Raw genomic sequence first — 16,767 nt, 5'->3', positions numbered from 1 at the left:
CGTGTAGTAAATATAGACAACAGTTGCGGTTTGTGTCCTACAGTATTCATGTGCTGTCTTTTATGAACATGGGGAGGCTTTGCTCTTTGTTCTCCGCAGGTGCACTCTGAATGAAACATGACACAGTCAGCCATCATTTAATACCTGTCATTCAACAACGCCATCTGCCGAGCTCCTGTTTAAACCTGTAGAGCTTCTCACCTCAGCCTCCTGCTTCAAGTTGCTAGAATCATACTGTGTGTGGTATAGCTCAGAGATCTTTAATGATACTGTATCCAGTTTTCATTGTCTAACTGTAAGGTTTTGAAATAGCTTTATTTTTAACAGTAAGCTATGGTTACCTCAGCCTGCCTTTGTTAGTTTAGATGCAGGATTAGCTTCGGGCCCTTTAACTCATGAATATTTCATGACCATCAATGGCAGAGCCATTGCAAAGGTAAGGTTTGTTGTTGTTAGAAATCCAACACGACCACATTTTAGTATAAAGAATAATTATAGAATGTATTTTATCTTAATGTTAATATATGCTAAGTGTACACAGACTATTATACTTACATTGCTGACAAATATAACACTGTAAAGCCTGGGAATTATTTATTGAGGAATGCTGGATCATTTCTGCTATCTCAGATTGATCAGATATGTTTTGGCAAGCCATTTTTATAAATCTCCATATTATGACTAAATCTATTTGCATGTTATTTTTAATGTTGAATTTCCACACTTGTTTGTTCATTTGAGGTCATACATTTTCATTAATGTTGATGAAAGCGAAATGAAGAATAAAGGCATTTTGTTTACATACTTTTATTTGTGCCAATTGCCTTCTATTTATAGAGAGATAACGTATGGGTCCTGTCATCAGATAATCCCTTGTTATGTTCCGACATTCTCTTAACAATTAAGGACCTGTTTACGAAAACGTTTTTACAGAAAAGAATCAAACTATTGGTTAAATGCAAAATGGTAATGAGGCAAGTATATAAAATTCTACCTAAATTCATTTCCTAGTAATCTTGAATTTTTTATTTACATTTGTTGAAAATACTTCTATACATTTTATACATATTCCGATCTGATGTTTAAAGTTTAAACATTCATGACAGGAGTAAGCTTGAGTAGAGAACTCTGAGAATGAATGTTGTTACTCTTGGAGTGGAGCTTTTCTAAATTCTGCAGGAAACTCCGGTGCTTCAGTCCTTTGAGTATGGCCGAGTTACTGGAGGTTAAGCTCATATGAGTCCTGCAAATCAAGGCAAAAAAGAAAACGTAATCTCTATAAAAAAATCTGTAAAAAGTATAATGTAAATTATTATGAATATCATTTCCTGATATTTATCCAGTGCCTACATTATGAAATAAACTGATCAAAACAAACAACTAACCTTGGCGAGTCAATTCCACTATCTGCTGTGTTACTTAGATTCTCGATTGTTTCTCTAGCACAGGCTCCTGTCGGTTGACCTGTATTGTGGATGTTGCCAGCATCCTCTGTTGTCTTTGCTGTGTTTTGGTGGCAGTCCTTTAGCTCTGGGTGACATATCCAGTGGTTGGATTTTCCCTCAGCTTCATCTGCAGACTTATGTATTGTTTCTGTTTCTGAGTCCACTTCGCTTGTGTGACAGTAGTCGAAAATGCTGCTTTCCAGGACTTCAGTGGGTTCGTCATCTACTGAATTTGACTCATGTAGTCTTTTCCCCAAGCCCTGGGCATCTTGTCTGGAACTGGCAGATTGCTGAAGAAGAGACACAGACTGCCACCTGTATTCATGCTGTCTGTGTGTGGTGCTTACAGGTTTGTGATGGGCACCGGATACGTGGCCCTCGATGAAACTGGCATCCCAGTCTTCATCCAGACATACAGGCTCACGGCAGCGCGATGTGCCAGTGTGCAATGGCTCACACTCATCCTCATTCACGCTAAAGGAGCTACAGACATCCCCATCTTCATCTGTCTTCTGATAGATGTGATGTTCATCATCACTGTAGGCCTCACTCTCACTGTGGTTCATGTCTCGGTTCTGAGCGTTGGACAGATGTTGGTTGCTTGTTATGGTGCCAGATTGTTGATGTGAAGACAACAGATCAGGACGGTGATGGGACTCCTCCTTGCTGTTGAGTAGGTGTAGGGAAAGTCTGCGTTGAATTGTGGGTTCGGGCCACGAGAGAGGTGCTTCTTTTGTGTCACATAAATATGTGGGATCTACAATGTTGGGATCAGTTCTCGTGTCTCCGTCCTGAAAAGCGGTGTGTTTATGTTCTCTTACTCGGCCATTTCTCAACTCCCTGCTTCTGACTTTGCTCTCTCGCAGCTTAATTTTGTCCTCTATCCTTAGAGTACTGCTCTGAGGGTAGATAGAGCTGTAATCTCCACAAAGCTCTGTAATTGGTTTAACGTCCAAGCTGGAGTCCACTGGGGCTCTTTCGCAAGGTGCCTCCATTAAGGTATGAGATCTCTCTACACCGTCAGGAATTGCTTTGGCCCGGTGAGGGTCCCAAGACTTTGACCTGTGACCGGTTCTTTCTCGACGCTCAGCGATTAGATTTTTGGGTTCTCTCCTCCTGTGTTCTTTATGACCAGCATTTGGTTCCATGTCTCTTCCTGGTGACGCAAAAAATGGGTTCTCTATCTGTTTCTTGTAAACACATTTGGGATTCAGAATCGTGCTTTCTTCATGGTTGCCCGGGTCCTCTAAAACCAATTCCGGTCTGAGGTGAGGCAGAATCGGATCATCTGCCTCTAAATCTTCAGCACATGGCTGAGTTTTGTTCTTTGCTTTCTGTTTTTCTCTGGACGAAGGCCCTTTTCTCTTACTTCGAGTAGCTCTAGGGACCAATCTCCTGCCCCCGGTCTTTGAGGTCTGATGCCTTTGCTTGGACACAAGAGCTTCGGTGGAAATGCCCTTGTCAACAGCTCTCTCCGTGGCCCACTCAGCTTTCTCCTCAAGTTTTTTCATAAGAACCGTGTGTTTGACTAGATTGTCCACAGTCAGCTCTGGGTTGATCCGTTTGATGATGGCATGTTCTAGGTCTCTGGGGAGGTTATTCAAATCGTCTTCATCTCTGACAGGCCATTCCTCAGGTGGAAACTGTCCAGAGAATGTGACGTATTCTTTCTTGAGCTTGCTTTCTTCTTGCCTGGGTTTCTTCGAAACAGATTAAGGCCGAATTTGCGACCTGCTTTCTCTTGTCCTTACGGCTGGTGGTGGATTTGCTAATCTCGCTGGCCTGGCAATCTGCTGCTGTAGACGTGGACTGGTGTTGAACGGAGGGCTTGTGCTCTCTCGGCCATTTGAGGCTTCTGCCCGTGCACTCACTTATGCTGGTGGATTGATGATCTTGGACAGATGGAGGGACGTTGGATGGAGAGGTGAAACAGCTGCAGGATTTACAGTGAGCCATGCCAGGCACCTCAGTAATAGCGTCCATGCAGCTCTCGTTGCTCACCAGGTACGTGATGGGAGGAGGTGAGGGCAGGTCATTGTCAGCGGTACTCCACCAGTTCCTCTCTTTCACCATGTTGTTGGTGATGAAGTACGTTTGAGGAGTAACAACAAAGTAGCCCTCGCCAGTGTGATAAATCTTCCTCTCCTTTATAAGATTTCCCAGAGCATTGTAGAGGATATCTTGGGTAGGAATGGTCATTCCTAAACAAAATGGAAATATTGGGGTCAGTGTGGCTTTTCAGCAAGACATGGAGGTGTTCGCAAAATGTTTACCTGGATATATTACGATAAGTGAACTCATTTCAAATAAAAATTTTTTTTTGCTGGGTGTTGAACACACAAGACACGTTTATGAAAAGTTTATTAGCAAAAACATAACTTGCATAATATAACTCAGTTAAACATTTTTCAAAAATCATGTTTTTTTTTAGTTATCATGTTTTTATTGTGTATTAGTTATTAATCAAAACAACCCAACTGCAGTTTACTTGATTTTTTTTTAATCAGAGTTATCTGTTTTTGCAAAAGCAAATTTTGAACATTTGTCAATAAATTAAATAATTTAATATGTATATTAATGTATAGAAAATAACACATTGTTCATATATTACAATATTTCAATTAAAGGGGTCATATGGTACAAATACATGTTTTTCTGTGTCTTTGGTGTGTTATACAGTAAGTTTCCCATACGTGTATTAGACACGTAAAATTGCAAAAATTAAAGTGTCGTAACAAAAGATGCATTCTATCATTCTAGCACACCCCAACAAATCTACGTCAGTTTGTGGTATAATTTGATTAAGACCGCACAAATGTATACGCAAGTAAGGTGCCGTACGCTAGCAATATTCGACCAATCACTACGCACTGGTTAACTGGCCAATCATGCCACACCTAGCTTTTCAGAGCAATGAGCTTTTAAAAAAATCTGTGCATTTCAGAGAGGTGGGGCGAAGAGGAGATACAAACATGCACGGTATGTGGAAAATACCTTTGAACCTTAAATCGTGTTTACACATTGCATCTAAACCAAACGATAATGTTTTAGCCTGGTCATGTGACCCCTTTAATACATAAGGAATTGCCATTTTTCATCATATTGAAAAGTGTAAGCACTTGGTTCTAGTATACGTAAATATATTATATAAAATACTGCATGATATTTTCCAGCATATTCCCATATATTTGCTTTGAATGGATGTGAAGTTACCAGGGTGCGCTTTCATCATGTGATTGATCAATGCTTCCTGGTTTACAACCACATGGGCAGCATTCATGTCCGAAATGACAGAGCACAATATTTCAGACAGCGGGATGAACTGAGACTGGGAGATCGGTGACATCTGCACCGGGGAGAGATCACCTGTGGAAAGAATAAAAAAATATTACATTGTCTATTTCTGATTTCAAGTCAAAAAATCACATTCATCCGTACATTAATTCATCCTCATGTCATTGAACACCTATATGACTCTTTCAATTGTGGAAGACAAAAGAAGATATTTTGAAAAATGTCATAGTGGTTTTGTCCATACAAAAGAGGTCAATGGGGTCCAGTGTTGTTTGGTTACCATCATTCTTTAAAATATTCATATTAGCTTATTTGCCGTCTGCAGAAGAAAGAAAGTCATACAGGTTTGAATGACATGAGGGAGAATAAATGATGAATTTTCACTTTTGGGCAAATTATCCCTTTACGTCACTTATCCTAAAATATTTAACAAGACAGCTTAAATGCATTCAAATTATTAGCAAAATGTGTATATAGCAATGCTGTTTCCTGTGATGTCTGGGTTAATACATTTGTGCCACATCTGTGCCTAATTTCAAAAAGTCTTTCCTGCACTGAATTTGCATTTAGATGTAGTTGTCCAACCCTCATTTAAAATTTTACTGGTCCATTTTTTCCGTGGTTTTCTGGTCAAGCATTAATGTCAACTCCTGTACTGAATGTCACGCTTGCAAAGTCCTGATTATTAACTAGGGAGGGCTACATTGAATCCTGGACACCTGCCACCACTGTCTTTCCATTCTGTTATTGATTAATAAACCAAAGCCCAGGTAAGACTCCCTCCAAACCGAGTTCATCTGTAGCTAATGTTTAGATGTATTCCCAGGACCAAACCCTCTCAGGCCTGGAAACACGGTTGATTCACAAGACTGTGGCATGCAGCAAGTCTTTCCTTCATATGTTCATGTTTGCCATCTCACTGTCTGCTGCTGGAGGCCTGTTTATATGTGCCTCTCTTAGAAGTTTGCGATCGCTAATGAAAAGGCCATTATCCTCGAATAATGTAAACATTTGTGCTCCCCACATATGGAATACATAAGTCATTCCCACAGTCTGATAGCAGTATGAGGAAATTCACAAAAACGCCACAATACAATTTTTGTTTTATTTAAAAAAATGTAACTGCTTGTAAAGATAAAATATAACAACCAATGTTACTGGGTTTATTTGAGCATGTTAAATAAAACGGTCTCTTCCCATTCAAGTCCTACACATTTGACAAGAAGTCACTTTTATCCCATGGTTGGCGTTTTGTCCTCATTCCTTCCCATTAAATGTCTGACTCCCAGTGTGCTTGGCAACAAATCCATTGTGTGTTGTTGTGACCGAATGCTCAATAGTATGCTAAACATTTCCTTTCTACTTCATGATCACTTTTGACACTGTTTTCCATGTGAAAAAACATCCCGTCTAGGGTCTTAGACAGGAAATCCTCTCCACGTTTTTGACCGTTTCTGAGAGAAAAAACTGATGAACTGAAAAACCAATTGTCTTTTTTAGTTTCAGGAAAGTGGTCAGGGAACAGCACATATTTAGGTTGTCGTTGACATCTTAGAGACATTACAGAAACCGCGCGTGCAAAAAATCCTGAATCTAACAACATTTTTTTTTTTATTGGTTTAAGTGTGCTTCAAATGGATTCTTTTCAGAGAGAAAGTGTGAAACGTTTGCACAACAATCAGAAGATCTGGCTCTTTGGGACATGTGGTTGTTGCTAAGGACACATGTCCTCTTCTCCAGGGAAACTGACCTCATTGTATCATGAAGCTACTCTGACGACTTTAAAACCTTTGTCACATAAATACCTAACCGGACACCATGACAACCATGTCACTTTGCGAATAGGGCCAAGGAAGGTGTCACATGCAACTTAAAGTCCCCATGAAATCAAACATGAAAATTATAAGTGTTTACACAGTGTTGCATTGAATATTATAGAGGATTTATTTGTCCACACACCATTGTTTTTTTATTCATTTGCACTTATAAAAAAAAGCTCCTTTCCCCCTCTCAACAACAACTTTTCACCACATGACGTAAGCAACAAAAAAGAGGTATGACTACACTCACTGTACAATGGCCAGGCACAAACCAATCAAAAAGGGAAGGGCAAAAAAAAGCTCCGTCCTACATTTTTTCTAATTTCCCTCAGATGTACGACACGAAACAGAAAAGAAGTCGATCACAACGGTTTCAAGGCTTCTTTAAGTTAAATGATACATTGGTGGGGGTTGAAGTAAAGTGTACTAAGAAATTGTAGAATACTTTTAATCAGATTAGAATACAGTAAACACATATTAAAGGTCTTTGAAATTTTCGTATCCGTTTTTTCGTATTTGGCACTCGTTTTTCGTGTCTGTAAATTGTCAAAACGCTACTCAAAAATATTGCTACGGATGCGGAAAAAATCAAAAAATCAAACCTAGTCCGTTTTTTTATGACGGACGAAAATATCAGAGGCAGTGTGTAAATGTGATTGACACAACGGGAGGTCGTATTTATTTCTTTTTTGCAGAAATTTTGGACGCAAATTTCGAACTCAATGTGCAATGGCCTTAACAATGCAAAACTTTATCAGACCCGAAAAATGTAAAAAAATATTAAAATACAGATTTTTGTAACTGCATCAAGTTTAAACTTATTTTTTTGCATTAACCATAAAAAGCATGCTTGCACTTTAAAAGCAGGGTAGGCAATTCTTTCTAGAAATATTTTTGGTATGGAAAGACGCAATGATATGATGTCCCACTTTTCTGTCAAATCATATATTTGCATACCGCCTCACACCCTGCTCGAGCAGGCTTTCTTTCATCCCCATTGCATTCATGTGTTTTTCACGAGGTGTGATTTTAGAGATCTTTCTGAAGAGAAGGTGGGATCTTCTGCTCAATGGGATATTCTTGCTCAAGGCAAAGATTATTGTAAAACACTGTAATTATACCAAATTTTCATGTATTTTTGAAATGCGGCAAATAAAAATTAAATTTGGGTGTAAACTAATTACAATATTATTAAATACATTTTTCTACTGGAATGTACAAATTGTATCTTTGATAAAAAGCAAGAAAAATAAATAAATCTAAAGTAAACAAAAAGCCCATGTCAAGCATTAAACAGGTTAACCTAGACACAGAAAAATATTGTTTGAGTTCTGTTGAAAACACTCTGGTGGGCGTCAAACCTCACACAAGGAAATCACAGAGGTAATTAAAGTTTATGTGCATAAAGTGGTTAGGTGTGGTATATATCACGTCTATATATCTACTGGAGATCAACCAGCTGCCAACCCTAATAAAAGACCCTGAACCCACTAACCACAGACTTTATTTTCACTTGATAATTAGAAGCAGGTGTGTTGGAATTTGGAAAGTGGTTGGAATCAAACTCTTCAGGAAGGTAAGATCTCCAGGAGCAGGACTGAGCAAACCTGACCTACATTAACCTCACCAAAATGTGAGTGGCCAAAACAACAGAAATGCAAAGTGGGCTGTAATTCTTCTGGAGAAGGTGGGAAAGAGAAAGTGAATAAAAGGTAACCCGATAACACCACACATGTAGGCGACTTCCTGGCCCTGAGGAATTCTGTGCTTTATGGGAGGCTAAAATGACATGCTTCTGAAAGCACGCAGGGTGTCAAAGATGAAATTCACAACATTAAAGAATTGCCTTTAAATAAACATGAATTTATATCTATACTAGAATTTTTAACGTTGCTTATACAGCTGAATCCCATGAACTCATAGAGCTTTACTGGAAATTGCGAAAAAGTAAATTATCTTTTAAAAGAATTAAAAGATAATTATCTCAACACTATAGAAAGTCACGCATGGGTAGTCTGGAGTTAAACAGATTTCAACCCTAGAAATGCTTAACGTATGATCGAACGTTACCCCATTAAGCACCACTATATTGCATGTTTTCAACAGGCAATTATATGGAGGCCCGGGTGGTGAATTGGTCTTGGCTCACCAATAAAAAACATGTCTGGATGATATCACAAGGTCAAGAGGTCACCTACCAATAAAACAGCACTTCAAACATCCAAGTTCATGACTCAAGAGATTCAAAGGCAGTGAAAGCAGAATAAATTCTACACATGCACAAATATATTTTAAAGGCTCGAGCAGACCAGATTTGGAAGATACAACTAGTCTCACTTTCCAAATTGTTTGTAAAGATGTAACATTATTGAATATATGTTTTATGGTTTTCTTTTCCTCTAAAAAGTATTTGCATAAACAGGCCAATGGATCATGTCAACAAATTCAGTTGCCACCAGTTTGCAGTTTCTTACACCAGTTGTGGGCATTGTTTTCTTTGCTTTGCATGTTGTTAATAAACTCATTTAAATATTAATGATTTAAAATGCTGTCAATACTACCAAAGTCCGTTTACGGATGTCGTGCCACTCGACGACCATGTTTGTAATGCCTCTGGGCAGCTATTTACATAAAAGCAAGACAACAGTCCTATCTCCAGGCAGATATTTCTGGTGTTGCTGGCAAAAATCACAATTAAATAGCATAGTTTAAATCCATGATTAACCTGATATGGACCGTATCATAACTTTGCCATTACCATCACCTCCCAATTCATTGTAATGGCAGTGGTGCATCTTGTTAATATATACTTATAGTACAGGGTTCCTGAGCCCACTAAGATCGCTTTACTATCTTTTTACTGTCACGTTGAAAATTCCATATATCTTCTGAAGCTAGTACTTCTCAAAAGTGTGTAAAGGGCAAACCTCTCACAAACAACTATTCAAGTTGTATTTATTTTGTGCGGGTTTGAAATCTGATGCTAAAATTGTGTCTTAATAATGGAAAAAGAAACCTGTTCGACTGATTCTGACATGAAGGAATGATGAATGAACTCTCTAGTTTGCAAGACTGGTTATAAAGACTACTTTACAATGTTGACATTCAATTTGCCTTCATGACATAGTCTCTTAACTTGTGTAGTCAGAAGACATTGCCTCACACTGTAGAATTCGTTAGAGAACACTGATCAAAACATATCTAGGCATTTATGTTTTATGTTTAGAATAAAAGGCAAAAGATTTGTAGGTACTTTAACATCCGTTTACCATTCTTGACACTATTAACCTCACACACTTAACTGAAAATGGTGTCTAAACCAATATTTTATTTTGTGAAATGGTACAGAAAAATTTCAACAGTCTTGTTTCATTGTAGAGAGCTATTTTCTGTGCATACCGTGTTGTATCAGATCACACAAAAGAAGGTCATTATCAATTGGCAGGGTATCTCAGGTTTCCAGGCTCAAGTATACTGAAGTTCTTTTGACCTGATGTAAATAGGTTCCCTACCTTAAGAAGAGTAAGTGTAAGCACAGCAACAATAACAGATAGCCTTTATTATAAAAACATATATTTGAAATCAATAATGACATATAAGCTATTTATTTTATCAAAAGTGTGCACCTTAAAATACAAGTAAACCTATTTTGGATTTTGGGACTTAATTATTTTGTAATCAGGTAATATTTATGGTTAAAACATGACAAAAACAGTCTCGTATTTTCTGCCAACATAGTCCACATTATGTCCAAAATAAGCGTAAAAAAAGCTTTGAGGAACGTTAATCTTTTGCAAATAAATCAGTTTTTCGTTTACATTTTTTTTAAATTTGCTTAAAATGATGTCATACTATATCATTTGCATACCCTGTATTGTGTGTTGTATTTAATTGTAAGCTTTTCACCCCTTGTTTTGTGATTTGCTCATGTTTGTGTATTTCAAGCGTTTAATACTACCACCATTATCAAAACCACAGTTTACAGTGTTCGTACACCACTAATTAAGATCTACTCTGGTAATTTCCACCAGATGAGAACCATTTCCTCTAAAGCTGAGCTCAGACTTTAGTTGTGTCATCCTTACATTGAGAGGAACATCACATATTGTCCAAAACAACCCAAAAGTCCCAAACAGCTAAAAACCTTGTTACAGTATCTTGTCAAGTAGAAGCATTGAATTGGGTTTAGTATCTAGCTATGAGCACCCACTCAGGTCATGTTTACTAAACAGTGTACACCGCGTACATCATCTTTGGACAGGACACAGGGGTCGAATGAATATATGAGACAAGTATGGTTCACTTATTCAAGACACATCTGCTGCATTTCTTACCAGTAGGAGAGCAGGATAATCGTTTCATTTGTTTTTACTGGCCTAGATCTCCACCTGGGTGTGATCTCCATAAATATGTCATGCAGCTCAGATTTCATCAAGGGTTGACTTCCTGTGGAATGGGAAAAGGATTCTGCAAGCGATGTCCAGTATACGGACATCTGATTTTCAAATATAATGGCAAAACCATTCCTATCAGGATGAATAAAGGAAATCCATCCAGTTATATGGATTGTGAAGGAAAACATTGAGCGAGACATGCCTAAATAATTCCGGATCACTCATGCACATAGAGAAACCCCTACACAGGCACCTATACACGCCCAAAAACCACGAGTCTTGTGTGCTGTGTTTGGACAGCATGAACATTTACAGCATGAAGATAATTGAAGTCAAACGAACAGATTCATTTCTCCGAGTGAAATTAGTCTCAGCAGACAGAGAGACAGAAAGAAGCTCCATACGACAGAGAGAGAGAGACTAAAGATAATAGCCCATCTATCTTGCTGTTTTGTCAGGGTTGTTTAACTAACGTTGGGGATAAAGGATACGAGATTTCAACTAGTCAAAGAAGGTTGATTCAGGAAGAAATACACATGGCTTCTTGTGGCAGGCTTTGGTTTGGTGTTTGGTTATCTTGTGAAAACATTCCATTGGTTGCTTTCTTAGAAACCTAATCTAGCTCCACCTTTATCTTCCAACACTGGCCATGTACACGGCATATGACCACACGGATTATTTTATTTACTTGAATCACTTTAACATGTATCTTGTGTATCCCGGATCATCTGCCTGTGATGATGCTGTGTGGATATTTCAATGAAGTTTCAGTCCAGTTTTATGTATACGCAAGTTTCTTTTCTTATTTATGTTCTGCTTGCATGGATATAGGAACGCTTTTGTTCTTTTACAAACACATGCTGACTGAACTGTGCTTCCTCTGTTTACGGAGCACACCTGGAAATGTTGTGGTCAGCAACTTTGAGGGCAGGACCAGAGAGCAATGACCTTTGGTGCTTAGTTATCCAAGAGGGCAACTTTCAATGCATGAGAACCACAGGGTGTTGACCTCAGATAAAAGACAACAGCACGATGCCATGTCATGGCTAATGAGATGAGATCTGAGAGATGTCATCAGTAGCTATGGATTCATGGATTGATTGAATGATATCAGATCACAGCATGGTAATAAACATCTAAATTGTGCCTTAGAACACATCAACAACAATAAGCATGAATATTGAATGTTAAGTAAGCATCATCCAAAGTTATTCAATAATGCAAAGACCACAGATAATCACTGTAAGAACTTGACAATTTAAAGTCTGTTAGACTAGAGCAATGCTTGAATATCTTTTCGCAACTATCGTCAAAGACCCCTGCAGATCAACCAAATATTTTAGCTTTTAAATGTATAGTTCACCTAAAAAGGGAAATACTTAGATCCTGTCATTTGAAACCTGTATGACTTTTTCTTCTGCAGAACACAAAAGAGGATATTTTGAAGAATGTTGGTAACCAAACAACACTGGTCCCTATTGACTTCCATTGTATGGACCCAAAACCACTGTAACATTTCTCCAAATATCTTCTATTGTTTTCCAGAGGAAATAGTCATGTTCGGTTTTGAATGACATGAAGGTGGATAAATGGTGAAATGTATATATATTTTGGGTGAACTATCCTGCTAATTGAGTTACTAACCATAGTGGTCCAATTTAAGTATAATGAGCAAGTGACCCTTGTGATTAAAACAACAAGGTCGCTTTAACTTCACTGTGCAGTGCTTAGTATTCTAGACCCCAGAGAACAATCCGTCTTTTCACCCAATGTATACTGATAATCAAGAGGACAGACAGGGTGACCGGCTAATTCATCAACCCATCTGCTAACGGATAATCACAGCCGCTAACCTTTTCCTGCTGATTAAACACAAGCCTACAGAATGGGGCTTTGGGGATCCTCGCAAAAAGTCTTGAAAGTATATAAAGAGTGAACCCAAATCAGCAAGTGTGAACAGCAAACTCAGAAGTTAGAGATCGGTGTCCAGAGGTGTGGAACTCTGTAGTCCACTTCAGCGGATAAATCACCCAAAAATGAAAATTCTGTCATCATTTACTCACCCTGTATTCATTGTTCTATTGAACACAAAAGAAGATATATTTAAGAATGTGGGAAAGAAAAAAACTGGGGCACTATTGACCTCACATGGAAAAAATCCTGCTACAACACTATGGTGGTCAAGGGTGCCACAGAACAAAATATCTTCTTTTGTGTTCAACAAAACAGATTTGGAGCAACATGAGGGTGAGTAAATGATGACAGAATTTAGATTTTTGAATGAACTATCCTTTTAAAACAAGCAGATAAAGAAAATTGCCAGGCACCCAAATGCACCAAAATATATTCCCTTAGACATATATCATCTTTAATAAAAACAAATCTGATAAAACTTTTTGTTAACTGGTTAAAATTTAGATAGCCATAATCACATGTAATTCATATTTAAAAGCTGACAGATCAATTGCCAAGTTGCCAACAAAATGTCCTTGCACTTTCTTCAAAAATGTCCAAAAAGCATGAAACAAGCGACATCGGTTTCAGGGGCAAAGCTATAAAATCGCTTGTCGGACAGCACATAACTCAGGACTATGGGCCCTGGTGAATGAGTTATAAATTACTAGAGACACTAGGGCTGAGCTCATGTCACCACGTTGGACAATCCAACCCGAGGTCTAAAGAATTTTGAAATGCAGATGAGGGCATACATCAATTATCCAATGGGCAAAAAGTGTAAAAAGCTCAATGTACGTCATTGCTTCTAACATCTACTGCCAATAGTAATGTGATGTCCTAACGCATTTCTCAATTCTATACCGATCTCTCCGTGTCCACAACTTCAGTGTTTGTTAACATGCTGCTTCTGTGGTTGCGACAGCAGGAGCAAATGGCCGTTCTTACAATCTGCTTCATGTTTTTAGAGGGCAAACCAGATGCCTCTTGGAATCGGCGACACCTGGGGCAACAGAAACCCACACTGTCACAAAAGGTCTCTCACCTCAACACGTGACCAATCATTTTTTAACCTCGCATCAAAACCAACAAAACTCCTATTGAACCCACGCAGAATTTAGATGCGACAATTTTGGTTAACTACTTCGGCTTAAACCGAGCCGTGGAAATGAAGTCAGAGAAACAGGGGAGTTACAATGCCGCCCAGAAATCATATTTCCTGTCATCTGGAAATAATGCACTTATGTTGCACGCAAACAGTGATGCCTAAAGCATGCTGAGGTTTCATAGGCAATAGTTGGTCAGGTTAGGTAGATACCTTCTACAGAATGAAATCATGTGTGCTGTAAAGAAACAAAGAGGAAACAGTCTGTGTGTGTCTAAAGAGGGTGAGGTTGAGTGGGGCATGTTGTGGTATATAGTCCATTTAAGAAGTATATTGGTCAAATAAAGGTGTTAACCACGCATGTTTCTTAACAAACATGGATTTAGATATAATTCCCGTCTTTTGGTTTTAGGCCACCATGACACTCAGAGATCATCAAAGTGTTAAGAAAACAAATCTTGAACCTAAAGCCTTTCTCAAATGTCCCTCCCATAGAACAAGTCGAGTCTTTGTTCACACCAACCCCACTTATATCTGCAAACCGAACTACTGTTGCAAGCTTTACCGTCAGTTTGATGACATCCAAGCCTATTTATTTCACAAACGAATGAGCAGACAATGAAATCCAACACATTAAGTGATTCCGCATTGAAGCAAACCCATGGAATTTCTTTATTTTAAATAGTCCGATGTACATCACCTACCCACTGCTTTGATGATGTATCCTCTGGGTGACCTGAGCGCCCTGCGCATCCAAGCTTCCCTCAGCACCTCCAGGTTGTTGGCATTCCCTTGAACAAGCAGCACGTAGTTCTCCAACCATCCTTGGAAGGAAACTTCAGTCACCGCGCTTACGAGCCTCTTATTCCAAAAGCTTCGTGAATTTTGCGATTTAAAATCCTCAAACACGTCCTGTCCGTGAGTGCTGGAGGCGTTGTGTTTGGTGTCCTCGTCCCGACACAGAACAACGGCGAGCGAGGCGGCTGACAGTTGCACCACTCTTTGCTGTAGAGACATTTCTTCCCTTCTGTACGTATGACTCGATCAAATGAATCTCATTGTAATTATTTTGCCAACAGGATCACATCATTCGGCTCGGTTAACCGGAAGACTGCAAAAAGACAGCTTGGATGTGCCACATTCCTACAAAGGAGCTCCCGGTCGCGTCTGTCTGTGTTCTGCATCAGTACTTCGGTATCTGCGGGCTCCCTAGGCAACCGCTGCTGAGAGGCTTGACGCAGCAGCTGTCGACCAATGAGAAAAGACCTCTAATTATAAAGGCGTGGTCGCGTCTAGACTGCGCTAAAACACCGCAGGTAGTAAACAAACTGTGTTTGGAGAAATTGCTAGTTACTTTATTCAGTGATTTTGACTGTTGGGTTTTTGTCATTCAGATTTTTAAGGGGATATATTTTATAACCCAAATAAGGAGGTAAATCTTGGGTTTAGACTCCAAATCTGTTTTAAATTATTCATAGTTCATTTTTGTACATTTAGAGTTTTGCATATTTTTACATTACAATATAAAAATTTAAACAGAGGTGGATATTACTCAGATATTTTTAACATCAAGTTCATTTTTAAATATCTGTATTTTTAAGAGTGTTTTTACTTTGAATAAATTTTACTTCACTTTACAAAGCATATATTATACTGTTTACTCCTCTTCATTTCATAAATGTTGTTTTTTACCTTTAAAAACTTAAGTACAAGCTCAAATCTAGTATTTGTATCTTTTACTTCTGTATCTTAACTTTTTAAAGTGGGAAAATCACTAGATGTAGGCTACTTAATTTCTGTATTAAATGTACTACAGTAAAAGTGTGATATATATTTTATAATGTAGTGAAATATTTTTTTACAAAGTAAAGTATTTAGATAACATTAAAAAAATACAGATGAACTCCAAAAATGTTTTAATACCTACCTAAACTGAAAAAAATGTTTAGGCAAGGCAAGTTTATTTATATAGCACATTTCATACACAAGTGCAATTCAAAGTGCTTTACATAAAATGATTGACAGAAAGAAATAAGTCTTATCTTTAAAATGCAAATGATTTAAGATCACAAAAAACTTTAGATTTTAAGAAACAATAAAACAGCAATAAAATTGATAAAAAATGTGACTGTATATATAAAAAGAATAAGAGCAAATAAAAGTAAATTAGAAATAGAAGTGCAGTTGATGTAAAGCAGCACAGTGCTCAGGTTGTGAATGCACAGCTAAACAAGTGTGTTTTTAATCTGGATTTAAAAGTGGCTACTGTTGGTGAAGTCTGATGTCTTCTGGAAGCAGATTCCAGCTACGGGTGGCGTAATGACTAAACGCTGACTCGCCCTGTTTTGAGTGAATCCTTGTTATCTCTAAATGACTTGATCCTGATGATCTGAGAAATCTGATGTTTAGGTCCTAGACCATTAAGCGATTTATAGACAATTAATAATACTTTGAAGTTGATTCTAGAAGTAACTGGTAACCAGTGTAAGGACCTGAGGATTGGAGTGATATGCTCAGATTTTTTGGTTCTGGTCAGAATCCTGGCAGCAGCGTTCTGTATGAGCTGCAGCTGTTTAATGTTTAAGTTCCTGTTGAAAAGAATTCCCTGTGTTTTTTAAATGCGGCAAAAAATAAATGTTGGCGCCTTTTTTGTGGTTAGCACCAGGGCGTTCAAGGTAACCCGAGTTCGATTCCCAACTCAACTGTCCTTTGCCAGTCCCGCTCCCCTATCTCCTGCCCAAATCTTTCTGTCAGAT

The 16,767-nt window shown here is 38.3% G+C and overlaps 1 protein-coding gene across 1 annotated transcript; it reads right to left on the bottom strand.

Moving 5' to 3' along the window:
* Positions 1 to 1,011: 1,011 nt before the first annotated feature.
* Positions 1,012 to 15,241, bottom strand: stox1 (storkhead box 1). The gene is given in 6 exon segments (XM_056760783.1): positions 1,012 to 1,243; positions 1,386 to 3,127; positions 3,130 to 3,185; positions 3,188 to 3,646; positions 4,659 to 4,811; positions 14,716 to 15,241. Coding segments are annotated over 6 exon segments (2,877 nt in total). The 5' UTR covers positions 15,029 to 15,241; the 3' UTR covers positions 1,012 to 1,089.
* Positions 15,242 to 16,767: the final 1,526 nt, after the last annotated feature.

Source organism: Triplophysa dalaica, chromosome 11 (genome assembly GCF_015846415.1).
Source record: "Triplophysa dalaica isolate WHDGS20190420 chromosome 11, ASM1584641v1, whole genome shotgun sequence".
Taxonomy (NCBI): domain Eukaryota; kingdom Metazoa; phylum Chordata; class Actinopteri; order Cypriniformes; family Nemacheilidae; genus Triplophysa; species Triplophysa dalaica.
This window is presented reverse-complemented; position numbering and strand designations above follow the sequence as displayed.